This window comes from Daucus carota, chromosome 4, assembly GCF_001625215.2.
Source record: "Daucus carota subsp. sativus chromosome 4, DH1 v3.0, whole genome shotgun sequence".
Classification (NCBI taxonomy): Eukaryota; Viridiplantae; Streptophyta; class Magnoliopsida; order Apiales; family Apiaceae; genus Daucus; species Daucus carota.
This window is the reverse complement of record NC_030384.2, coordinates 22092237-22104029: the sequence shown is the minus strand read 5'-3', so window position 1 is coordinate 22104029 and position 11793 is coordinate 22092237. Positions and strand designations below refer to the sequence as shown.

The following is an 11793-nucleotide window of genomic DNA, read 5'->3' as shown; positions in this document are numbered from 1 at the left end:
CAAATTGTGAAACACACTCACCCTTAATTTCTCTGACCAATGAAAACTCATTCATTAATCAGCTCCTTCTCAGCTCTCAGCCATAGTCTGAGATATTGGTGGTGTTTGGCTACGGCTTTTAAGCCGACTTCTGGGCTTATAAGTTGGAAGCACTTATTTCGTACTGTTTGTGTAATAAGTCAAGAATCACTTATAAAAAGTTAGGAATGCTAGCTTTTGTTTCAGGACTTCTGCTTATTTGCCAAACACTTTAATCACTTATAAGTCTTGTCTGGCTTTTAACTTCTACTCCACTTATTTATTTTAAGCAAGAAGCACTTATTTTAAGCTCAGCCAAACGGCCCCATTATGTTGCAAGTGATGCCATGCTATAAATAGAGAGCAGACACAGAGAGTGAAAGAAAGAAAATGAAGGAAAGCTAGGCTACCTCATAGCTACCTATTCAAAAAACCACTTGGTAGATCTGTAAAGTAGCTGCTGCAAGCTGATCATCACCTATTCTCCAGTGATTTGGTAAGTTGCATAATGTACAGAACCTATCTATCTCCCTCTCAACTATACACTTAACTAGACACTGTACACCTTTCCTATCTCACACAGCTTTTCAGTTGAGCTACTGTGTAGTTACTTATGTCTATGTCACTTTCTTGATTTAAGTCTTCTTTACTTGATTTCAGAAGTTGCAGCACTTAGGAATGGAAATACACCACTAGTACCATACTATTTCCCTCATCTCTTTGTTTCTGTAACCAGATAACTGCAGGTATCGATTAAGTCTGATTCCCGCTTTTTCTTACTGTCTGTAAACTTTTATCAGAACCAAAATGTTGGACTATGAATGGGGCAACCCTTCAAGTTTGATGGTGAATGGAGATGACCCACCCGACCAAGATTCGGGTCATAACCCACAACTTTACAATCATTACACACAAACTTTCGACCAAAATCTCTTGAACCCTAATCATCATAATCATCAAAATACCTATGAAAACCAAACTCACCACCCATATTTTCACTACCCACCAACCCATAACACTCATTTACAGTCCCTTTATGACCCGAACTCTTACGGGTCATACCCGGACCCGGATCCGAGAATGATGTCGCTCGACCCGGTTCATGACCCGACCCGGTTCATGGTTGTGCCGAAGAGCGAACCGGCCGGTTTTGAGTATGGGACTAGTAGGATTGGGCTTAATTTAGGGGGGCGGACTTATTTTTCTTCGTCCGAGGATGACTTTGTGAACCGGCTGTACCAGCGGTCCAGCATGGTCGAACCCGGTTCACTGAATGTGCCGCGGTGTCAAGCAGCAGGATGCAATGCCAATCTTACTCATGCAAAGCACTACCACCGGAGGCATAAGGTCTGTGAGTTTCACTCCAAGGCAGCCACCGTCATCGCCGCGGGAATGACTCAGCGCTTCTGCCAACAATGTAGCCGGTTTGTCACCAAAAACCTAAAACAACCCTCCCATGCATTTAGCTCAATGCACTTAATTTTAAATATACTCATATAATGTATATATTTGTGTTTATTTTTTACCAAGTTTTAGTAAAAGTAATTTTTATTCCGATTTATGTTTCCATGTCAAATATACGAGGGATGATCCCCAGGACTAAATTCCTGAATTTGTGTCAACGTAATATGCTACATTATGTTTTTGCTGCTTATAGTAATACCAATCATCACATAGAGTAATTTATACTATTGGAGCATATATAATTGTACTACTAATTTTTTTGATGTTTTCCCATCCTGAAAATTGACATATGGAAAATACAACAGATTTCATCTCCTCACCGAATTTGACAATGGCAAGAGAAGCTGCCGGAAAAGATTAGCTGATCATAACCGGAGAAGGCGAAAAACTCAGCAAACAGATCAGGATAATAAGTTGCAGCTGCATATTGCCAGTAATTCATCATCTGAGAACCTTACAAGTAAATAATTTCTGAATTATAACGCCTACAATACTCTAAAACTGTAATTTCATTTAGTTTATTTGATCTACATGTACAGTTTACATGTTATCATATGAGCAAGGACGGATCTATAATTCAAATCTTGGGGGCATCAAGCAAATTTTCAGAAAACACGTGTATATTTTAAATTTTGTGGGGGCATTTTTATAATTTTGTAAGATTTAAAATGGTGAAAAACTATCAAATTTTTTTATGAGGGACAAGTGTTACCCCGTACTAGATCCGCCCCTGCATATAAGCATTACTAGAGTTTGCGGTCTCAGGTTCGAATTCCGTCTTCCTAAAACTCGAAAACAAATTGTAGGAGAGGTAAAAACTAAGGTTACACATTTACATTAAAAGGGGAATTCAATCTGTTCTTTTTCATGATTGCAGGATCTCCACCAGATTCAGGTGTGCATTCATCTTCATCAGTGACAATTGCAATTTCGCCGCCAAGGATTTCATTTGACAAATTTCAGCAAAGATCTGACTATCAAGCCTCTAGTTCTTCAACAAACTCTCTGTTTTAGACATCAGATCTGTGATTTTGATACTTCTTCGCGAGGAGAAACCAATTCATTAACGCGTTCCGGATTATTTAAGGGATTACTATCTCTATTAGCAAGTAATTAGTTTATCGCATTTCTGAATTAAGGAACAAGTGTTAACAAATAGCTGTTTTATCATCTAATTTCAAAGAAAAATCAATTTTTCTTTGGCTAATAAGTAAGTCTGGATTTTTGTGTGTTAGTGTTATGGGATTTGTATCAAGTAGGAAGGTTCATGCATGTAAGGTCTATTATATTTCCATCTTTAGCATTTAAATTATTTTCTTTGTCCTGTCCATTGATATTTCTTTCTTCCCACATAAAAGTTAAAAACATGGTTCGAGAAAAGAAATTACCACTAAAATTTCATTTTAGGCTTTTGTTATCGTTGAAATGTTACCCCTTCCGTCCTCTTTTACATTTTACATGTCAATTTTCAAAGTAAATTTTATACCTTTATACATATCCGTTTACATTTTAAAAAAAAAAATTTAGTGATAAGTTTTCAAATCTATCCCCATAATTTGAGTTCCCAAGGCTTAACTTGTTTAAAACATGAATTCACTATTTTCAAAAAATTAATTAAGCGTATTTAAAAAATATATTATGCAGCTAACTATTCCATAATATGACTGATTTTTTTGAAACGGATGTGTAAGAGCAACTCCAATGCAAACCTATGTTTGGTTCTATTGATATATTATAGCATCAAAAGTAAAAAAACTCAACTCCAAAGGGTTGCTATATTTGGATGCATCCATGCATAGATGCATCGTTGGTTTTATATTTGAAATCAGGGATGGATCCATCCATGTTGCCACATCAACTCCAAGGGGAAGAATTTGTTGAGATATTTAATAAAATTTATAGAAGGTAGGTAAAAGTTAATGAGTTGGTTAAATTTGAAACTAGTTATAGAACTTAACATTGGAGTGCAAGTTTTATTTTAGCACTAAAAAATATTTTTTGATGCTATATTATAGCAATAGATATATAGCATCTAGTATTGAACTTGCTCTAAAAGAGGTTGAAAATATGAGTGATTTTTTCAAAACGGAGAAGTATTCATTAAGATTTTTGTTCTGGAAGTCTGGAACATGTAGTTCAATGATTCGAATTAAATTTTAATTATACTAGTCTTTTTTTTTTTCTTGCTGGTTCTCAAACACCACCAATATATCGTCTTATTTTATATAACAAAAAATTGATTTTAATTACCATGAATCTCCTTACTTTTCATTATTTTAAAACTATGATGAAAATTTACTTTATATCTTGATTGCATAATTGCGAGTGAGAAAGGTGTGTAGTTTCCTCAAGTGAGAAAAAGGGTCAAGAAATCAAGCTGTCTCCTGCCCGGAGGCTATTTTTGATCAAACTTAATTATTACTATTTGTGGGTCCTATTTAATGGACACAAAATTGATCGGACGGTAGTTATCTGTCAATACTCTGTGGCTCTGTATTCACATTTCATAGATGATGATTGATGAGGGAAGGGGGCTGAATGAGTGATAAAAGATGTTCTAAGTTATCGACCATTGTCATGATGCATGTGTCTTGTTGTATTATGTTTTTCGTAATTTAGTCACTCATTTAAATTTAAGTGGTTTGTTCTTTTTTTTTTTTTTTATATAACAAAAGTGGTATGCTTAATTTATGCTTTCAATGCATGCTAATAGGCAGGTTTCACTTATATTCATGTCGTTTCAATCATTTCATTACACTTTTTCTTATATTCTAGTACTATCTAATTTTTTATATTTCAAAATTTATTAAATAAAATAATTATTTATAATATAAAAATCAACTACTCCGATTATTTTTCTTTATTATACTTATGTCATACATTAAAAATATATCAGTATCACTTCTATCTTTGTTTTTTTTACATTCTTTTAATTTATTTCTTAAATATCCGTGTCAAGCCAAATATAAACATTTGTTTGGAACCGACTAAGTAGGACTTGCATGATACAGGAACCTTGTACAATATATATACGGCTTTGTCGAAGCGGCTCAACTTGTCAGCCGAGACCTACCTTGACGAAAACCTATAGCTGAAAATTTAAAGCTCATGTCCAACACAATAGAGGGTTAACGGGAGATGGCTTCGTATTCCCCACCGTATAATTACTCCTCCCTCCGTCCCATTTTAATTGCACTTATTCCTTTTTGGAACGTCCCAAAAAAAATGAACCTATTAAACTTACTATTTTTGAACACTACTTTTCACTATTACACCCACTACTTTCTTCCACTATCTCTATTCTATAATAATATAAACACTATTACACCCACTACTTTTCTCCACTATCTCAAATCTATTATTAAAATTTTGATGGGTCCCACCACTTTACCAACTTTTCAACCTTTTTACTACTTTTTTCTTAATCTCCGTGAAAGTCAAAGCAGTTCAATCTTTTCGGGAGGGAGGGAGTAGTAGGCTTGTCATGTACAATTCACACACAATTGCCCACTTTCTTCATATTTCTCTGACCAATCTAGGTCCACGTTTTGTATTCCACACAGCTTTAGGTGGTAACGAAGCCTTTTTTGGGATAAAACAATAACGGCTTATTTATATTGTCCGTGTAAGAAATTTTTAAGTCAGATTTCTGATAAAAGAGAATATAAAAAATTGAAAATTCTAACTTCTTTGTAGATTTCTTTTTTCCTTGTAATTTTGACTATACAAAAATGTAAAAAATTATTTTAAAAATAATTCATCATAATTGTTATTATATTAATATTTCTTATACATGATAGGTCGTAAATATCAAAAAAAAAAAAATCTAAGAATACAAATTAGAAATTACTTTCCATTTATAAATATTTTTCACTTACAAATAACAAACACGTCTTTTGAAAACTCCAATATCCGATTTGATCTCTCCTCTGTCGTGTGGGGATTCATTGTGGTATAGTTGCTCGTAGGTGTCTGCAAAACAATACCGAGGAGGGGTTTGACCCCGCGACGCCTCCGGCGTCAGAATAAGTGGAGGCTTTGGAAGGTGGTGATAGAAAATAGGAGGAAGTCTATATAATGTGTATATAATGTGGAAGGTGTGTGTATATGATTGTTTTGTGTGTGTGAGTGGCTGCTATGTATATATGTGTGAAAATAAGAGAATTGAGAGAGGATCCTTAAACCCTTCATGCTTCGACTATTTATAGCCCAAGAATTATAATTTAGGGATGAGTATTCCACATCTTAGCCATATACCCGTAGGGGTTGAATACCTTACACATGTCTTACACATGTCTAGGTGTCATTTATGAAGCAGTTCTTAGAATGTTTTGAGATTTGTCTTTATTATGTCAGTAGTTGATCGTTGTAAAATGTCCCCAATATGTAAGGTCTCAGTCTGTTACTTGCGCAACAAGTGTTGATTTCTTGGACTTGTATGGTTGCTGGGCCGCGGGACCCGATTGATTGTTGCTGGATCAGACTTGTTCGTAGGACTATGTTTTTAGTGGAATTGAGGTATTTCAATCTGGATTGGTCTTCTCCCCAGATCATGTATACGGGAAGGATTGGACTATTCTCATTTTGATTGAGCTCATTCCTAGGACCATGCTTCCCTGGAATGATTGAACTATTCTCATTTAGATCGATGGATCGAGTTTTTATCTGGGACCATGCTTTTCAGCGGGATTAAGTTTTTTGAACCCGGAATGCATTTGATTCTAGGACCTTGACAATATAACCGGATCGAATTATAACCTATCATCTTTTAACTTAAGTCAAACAAAATCTAGGTCATGAATTATGACCAAGTAACCTAACAAACGAAATATCTCGCTTTGGGCCTCTACATGTCTGCATATATATATGCATATGCACATATGTGATATATATGTTAGTTGGAGAAACGTCTCTTTCCTTCTCTCTCCTATCACTTCATTTATTTCCCTCTTCTTCATATAAATTGTTCTCATTACATTTATCCTTAAATTTGGTTGCTAGCTACATACGAATAATTTATAAGGCAATACTTAAAAAGCTATATCTGCTGAGCAATATCCACAAACAAAGCGAGTAGCTTAATTCAATATTTCAATGCAATCTATAGACGCCCAGGAGTTCTTTCGTTTATGAAGTTTACTAACTGAGGACTTAAACTGAGGAAATAATCAATCTACGTACATAAATCACAAAATAATGAAAAGGTTTTAAAGCAATAGAGAAAATTATGAGTAATAAAATAATGATTCAAAAAGAATATAATATATAGCATAGAGACTCATAATAAATAAGAAGAACAAATTTGAGAAATTATATAAATCGTAACATAATAAAAACCACACCAAAAATTAATGAAATGCCTTTGATCAAATACATAATACGATAAAAATATAACGAGAAAATAAAGGGTTTTTAAATTCTGCAGACCAATATAACCTAGTTAACATATATATAAATTAAAAGTAATATATGCTATTAATCGTAGTTAAGATAGATATAAATTAAAAGTAGTATATGACATTAATAAGAAATATCGATACAAATAATTTGTGAGCAACTCAAAAAAGCGTCGATCAACTATAAATTATTACTCTTAACAGTAAGTAATTAACTATATTATATTATATCATAAAAATATATTTTATATATAGATAAATATTCAAAAATTTAAAAGCATTAATAAATAATAAAGAGATAAATAAATGTTAGCGAATAAACTTAATAAGAACAAAAGATTACATTCACTAAGAACATATATATTAGTAAATATAATCACATATTAAATATTAAAAAAGTACCAAATGAATAAAGTAATTAATTAGAATTCCACCAGATTGCATGTTAAAGATACAAATATATGATAAGGAAATAGATTTTTTTGCTACTCAACTTATTGTATTTTTAGAAACTTACCACCCAACTAAAATTTTTTTCCTTTTAGTCACTAATGTTAGGTGTGAATTTTTTTCTTTAGCCACCGACTTAGGTTCAGATTTGACCACTAGCATTATGATAATTTTTTTGTCACTAAACTTATGGCGTTTTTAGAAACTAACCACTCAACTATAATTTTTTTTTATTTTACTCACTAATGTTAGATTCAGTTTTTTTTTATCACTGAAGTTAGGTTCGGATTTGATTATTAACATTACATTTTCTGTGTAGCATTATTAAAATATAGTGGTAGTCTGTAATATTTTGATGATTTGATATATGTCTGTATATTTATATATAGTACTTTTTATGTTTTTAAGGTCGTTTACCTTGGGTCAGAAGAATTTTACACGCATTTCTTTTAAAAGATGTAGTTTTATAAATAATTTTATTTTTTCTTCCAATTGAAAATTCAGCGTTTGAATTTTTACACAAAAAAATTAGTTATGAAACTATGTTTTACAACAGTCTTAAAATACGTGCTAAGTAGTAGAAAAAACTGTAAACTAATGAGAGAGCCGAAGGGAGTAATAATAACATAAAATGATGCATTATAGAGGACAATCATCAAAAATTAAGTTTTTCTCTCTATTTATCTATCTTGAAAATTATAATAAGATAAAGTTATTGCTGCAAAAGCTCACAAACTTAATAAGGCCAAAGGAACCAAGCAAGTATAGCTCCTTAAAACTACTCACTAGTGGTTTTTGTGATTTGAGGGCAACAAAAAAACATACTAGTTCTGAATAATGGATGTTCATTACACATGACTAAAGCCCTGCTATCAGACTTTGTGGTGAAGGCCGTCCCAAGTGTTTCTTATGGAGATGGCAACATTGAAAAGACTCTTGGATATGCAATATCAATCTGGAGAATGTCATCATTAAGTATGTAGCTATGATCTTAGGACTCAAATATAATCTGATGAGTGTGATCAAATCTGTGACAAAGATTATCATGTTGATTTCTATGAGGAGCACTTTGAAGTTGTTAATAAATCCAAAAGCAAAGTTGCTCTGATTGGTTACAAACATGGTAAAATATATGAAGCTAAGCTTTTCAACAAACTCTAATGGTTCTTCAATTTGTCTAATTAGCAGAGCATCTATTGAAGAAAGTTGGGATTGCCTCAAGAAGCTTTCTCACCTGAACTTTAATAGCATCAATGAACTGCTAAAGAAAAATCTTTCAAAAGGATTATTCAAATCAATATTTACTCTATATGGTCTATGTGACTCTTGTCAAAAGGAAAAACCAAGAAAAACTTCATGTAAGATTAAGACAGAATCCTCTATTCTTGAATCATTTCACTTGTTACATATTGATCTTTTTAGACCAGTTAATATAATGTATATTGTAAGGAAAAGATATGCACTAGTTATTGATGATAAGTACACCAAGTACACTTGGGTATATTTTCTGCACAAGAAGGATAAAGATGAATCTATTCTAGCTGGGCATGTTAAGCAACTGGATAAAGGATCAAAACACACGGCAAAAAATCTAAGAAGTGATAATGATATTTAATTCAAGAGTGCAACCATTAAAGAGTTCTGTAAAGAAAGAGGCATAAAGCAATAATTCTTTGCTCAAGAACTCTATAGTAAAACAGAGTAGTAGAGAAGAAAAATAGAATTTTGATAAAAGCTGCAAGCACCGTGCTTGACAAAGCAAAGCTGCCAACTTATTTTTGGGCTGAAGATGTGCAGACTGCTTGTATCACACAAAATACTAAATTGATCAACAAGCATGGCAAGACACCAAATGAGATGGTGAAAGAAAAGAAGCCAAATTAGAAGTACTTTCATATATATGGTTGTAAATGTTTTGTTCTCAAGATTCACCTTGAACAACTTTCTGAGTTTGTTTTAAAAGCTAATGAATGCATCTTTGTTGGTTATCAACTATCAACAAAAGCCTTCAGGGTCAATAATATGAGAAGAAAAGTGGTCATGGAATCTGTTGTGCCATAAAATTCCTTTGGGCCTATTTTATAGCCCATTAGGTCATTTGGGCTTATTTGGCAAAGGATGTCGGGCCTCGCACCTGGAAGGGTGAACCCTTGATTCTACATATGAAGGGTTGTGGATCTTCAAGGAAGGCTCTAATAAGTATTCAGTGTGGTTTGGATTTCATCTGGGAGCATTGCAGGGGTTACCCTGAGTTGGAGTTTCCATTATGCGAAGCCTGGGCTACGACTGTTTGGGCTGCTTGTGGAGGACTGCGGGCTAGTAATGGAGACTTTAGGAGGGATTCTACATAGATATGTATCAATCTGTATGTGTTACAGGGGTTATCTTCAACTAAGGTTGTCACTGTGTGAAGTCAGGGTTATGATTGTCAGGTCTTCAACTAAAGGATTACTGCCGCCAGGCTGGTAGGCAGGCATACTCCTGCTAGGACTCTTCTTCCTATAATTTAGGGAGAAGGATTGGGAGTGTATCTACACGTATTTATCCGTTTAATTAAGATAAGTATCATAGATATTGAGATAATTACAACACCTATGCAAAATACATGCATATATTCTGATATACATGCAATATAAAGGCTTCAAGTGGCATACACGGAGTGGGACTCCTCGGAAGGCTGATCTTTATCAGGATAATCACCAAATCAGGTGGGGTAAAGGCCTTATCCCCTGGTTACACTTATCTCAAGAACTACATTGGGCTTGATCCATGTAAATAAGGTATGTAGGTACTTTGCAAAGGGTTCGGACTCATAATTTTTACACCCGGGAGGCAGAGTAAGGATTATTTTCCTGGCACCGGCGAGACGGGGTAAGGCTTATTTCGGCTTCCTTGTCTAGCGGCTTTGCAAACACAGCCTCTAAACACCACCACAACACCATCTTTTCCAGCAGTTGCATCCCCTATACGTAGCCTACTAATCTTACAAAAACACAGACAACCCTATAATTACGACATAATTCTGGGGGTGTTGTATAAAATACTCTCACAACATTTTTTGGTTCTAAAAGGAGGGCATTCCAGTATATCTTAGTGAAGAACGATGTCAGAAAACTCCGGAAATCACAAAACACTAGAGGAAAATGCGAAAAGCAATGGCGAAGCGTCCGGTGGAGAACTCACCGAGAGCTAACGAATGCCAGAATTAAGAGAATGAGAAAGAAGATTGCTTCACAGAGAAGGAACACCCTTATGCCGCTAATAATAGTATTTTTGATATTTTAGGGTAGAAACTCATTGATTGTGACTTGAGACACAGGTTTAATAGCAGGGTTACTCGCAAGTATAGAGCAGAAGTGTCGCAATCCAGGGCTTCCCCCAATCAGAGGAGGGAGAAGCCCCCGTCTGAAGCCAAACCACAAGGCAGAAGTCATAGGACTTCAAAGTTCAATCTGCCCCTGCCAACGGCGAGAGATTAGCCTCGCACACAAACGAGGAGGTCAGTAAAGACAAAGTCCAGGCTTACGATGGTGAGGACGAGGTTCCACTCGGCGGTGAGAATGATAAGTGCAATATGGAAGAGCTATTGAAAGCCCTTGAGAGAGTGAAGGATGACAGGAAGTCCCAGGTTGAACTCACAGTGAAATCACCCTTTACTAGGAGGATTAGGGAGTCGCCCCTCCCACGTACTTACAAGGGGGTTGGCGATCTAAAATTCAATGGAACCACAGATCTGGTGAGCATCTGAGCAGGTTGACACTGAAATGGAGGTTTACCAGATTCCAGACCTTACCGAATGTCGCTTACTGGCTGCGAACCTCAGGAATGAGGCCCACCATTGATTTAATGCGTGTAAATTCCATCGATTGTTGGAGGCGGAGATGAATGAGCTGTTCATGGGTCGGTTCAGGGCTTCAGTTGCATATGCTCAACCTGCCAACAGGCTAGCTAACATCAAACCGAATAAGAAAGAAATCCTATGAGAATATTTTAAGCGCTTAATTTTCGGAGGTACCCCGTGTCAGGCCTACCTCGAAGGAATCCCTGAAGAATTTCTTGTTTGCAGGGGTGAAGCCCGAGACAGATTTGATTTAATAGTCTACTCATTGATTAAGAAAATAAAGATTACATTATTAAGAGGGTGACCCAAACAATGTCTCGAGTTTATTCTATAATATCAGTATTAAAAGGATTATATTACATGGAATATTAGTCACGAAAGGTTTAATCGAATCACCGCTTTATAATTATTATTTGGGTAATAATGATATATTACTAGATGTCACTTATTGTTTATAATTTTATTATTGAATATAAAAGTATTTTCAATGTAATAATAACCTATAGGGTCACACACAAAGAACACTTAGAGATGAATTAACTTAAATTAATTATGTAATATGAATTTATTAATGATATTAATTAAGTGAGACTTAATCACATCAAACATATTAAATTATGTAAC

General features: G+C 34.6%; 1 protein-coding gene across 3 annotated transcripts; it reads left to right on the top strand.

Annotated features, from left to right (window-relative positions):
* Positions 1–341: 341 nt before the first annotated feature.
* On the top strand, positions 342–2799 carry LOC108216820 (squamosa promoter-binding-like protein 8). 3 transcript variants are annotated; one of them, XM_064091188.1, is made up of 5 exons: positions 343–514; positions 679–713; positions 819–1442; positions 1788–1942; positions 2360–2799. In XM_064091188.1, exons 3-5 carry the CDS (start codon positions 826–828, stop codon positions 2494–2496), a joined length of 909 nt encoding a protein of 302 aa, XP_063947258.1. In that variant the 5' UTR covers positions 343–514; positions 679–713; positions 819–825; the 3' UTR covers positions 2497–2799. The 3 variants fall into 3 exon arrangements, with proteins under 3 accessions (XP_017245152.1, XP_063947258.1, XP_017245153.1); XM_017389663.2 differs by having other exon boundaries at positions 342–514; positions 679–1442; XM_017389664.2 differs by having other exon boundaries at positions 679–1442; positions 1788–1915.
* The last annotated feature ends 8994 nt before the right edge of the window (positions 2800–11793 follow it).

Excerpts from the sequence above, each read along its gene's own strand:
- LOC108216820 (XM_017389663.2), top strand. The coding sequence starts at position 826 with ATGTTGGACTATGAATGGGGCAACCCTTCAAGTTTGATGGTGAATGGA. Across the intron at positions 1,443-1,787 it reads TTCTGCCAACAATGTAGCCG|ATTTCATCTCCTCACCGAAT; the intron begins GTTTGTCACCAA and ends AAAATACAACAG. Across the intron at positions 1,943-2,359 it reads ATCATCTGAGAACCTTACAA|GATCTCCACCAGATTCAGGT; the intron begins GTAAATAATTTC and ends TCATGATTGCAG.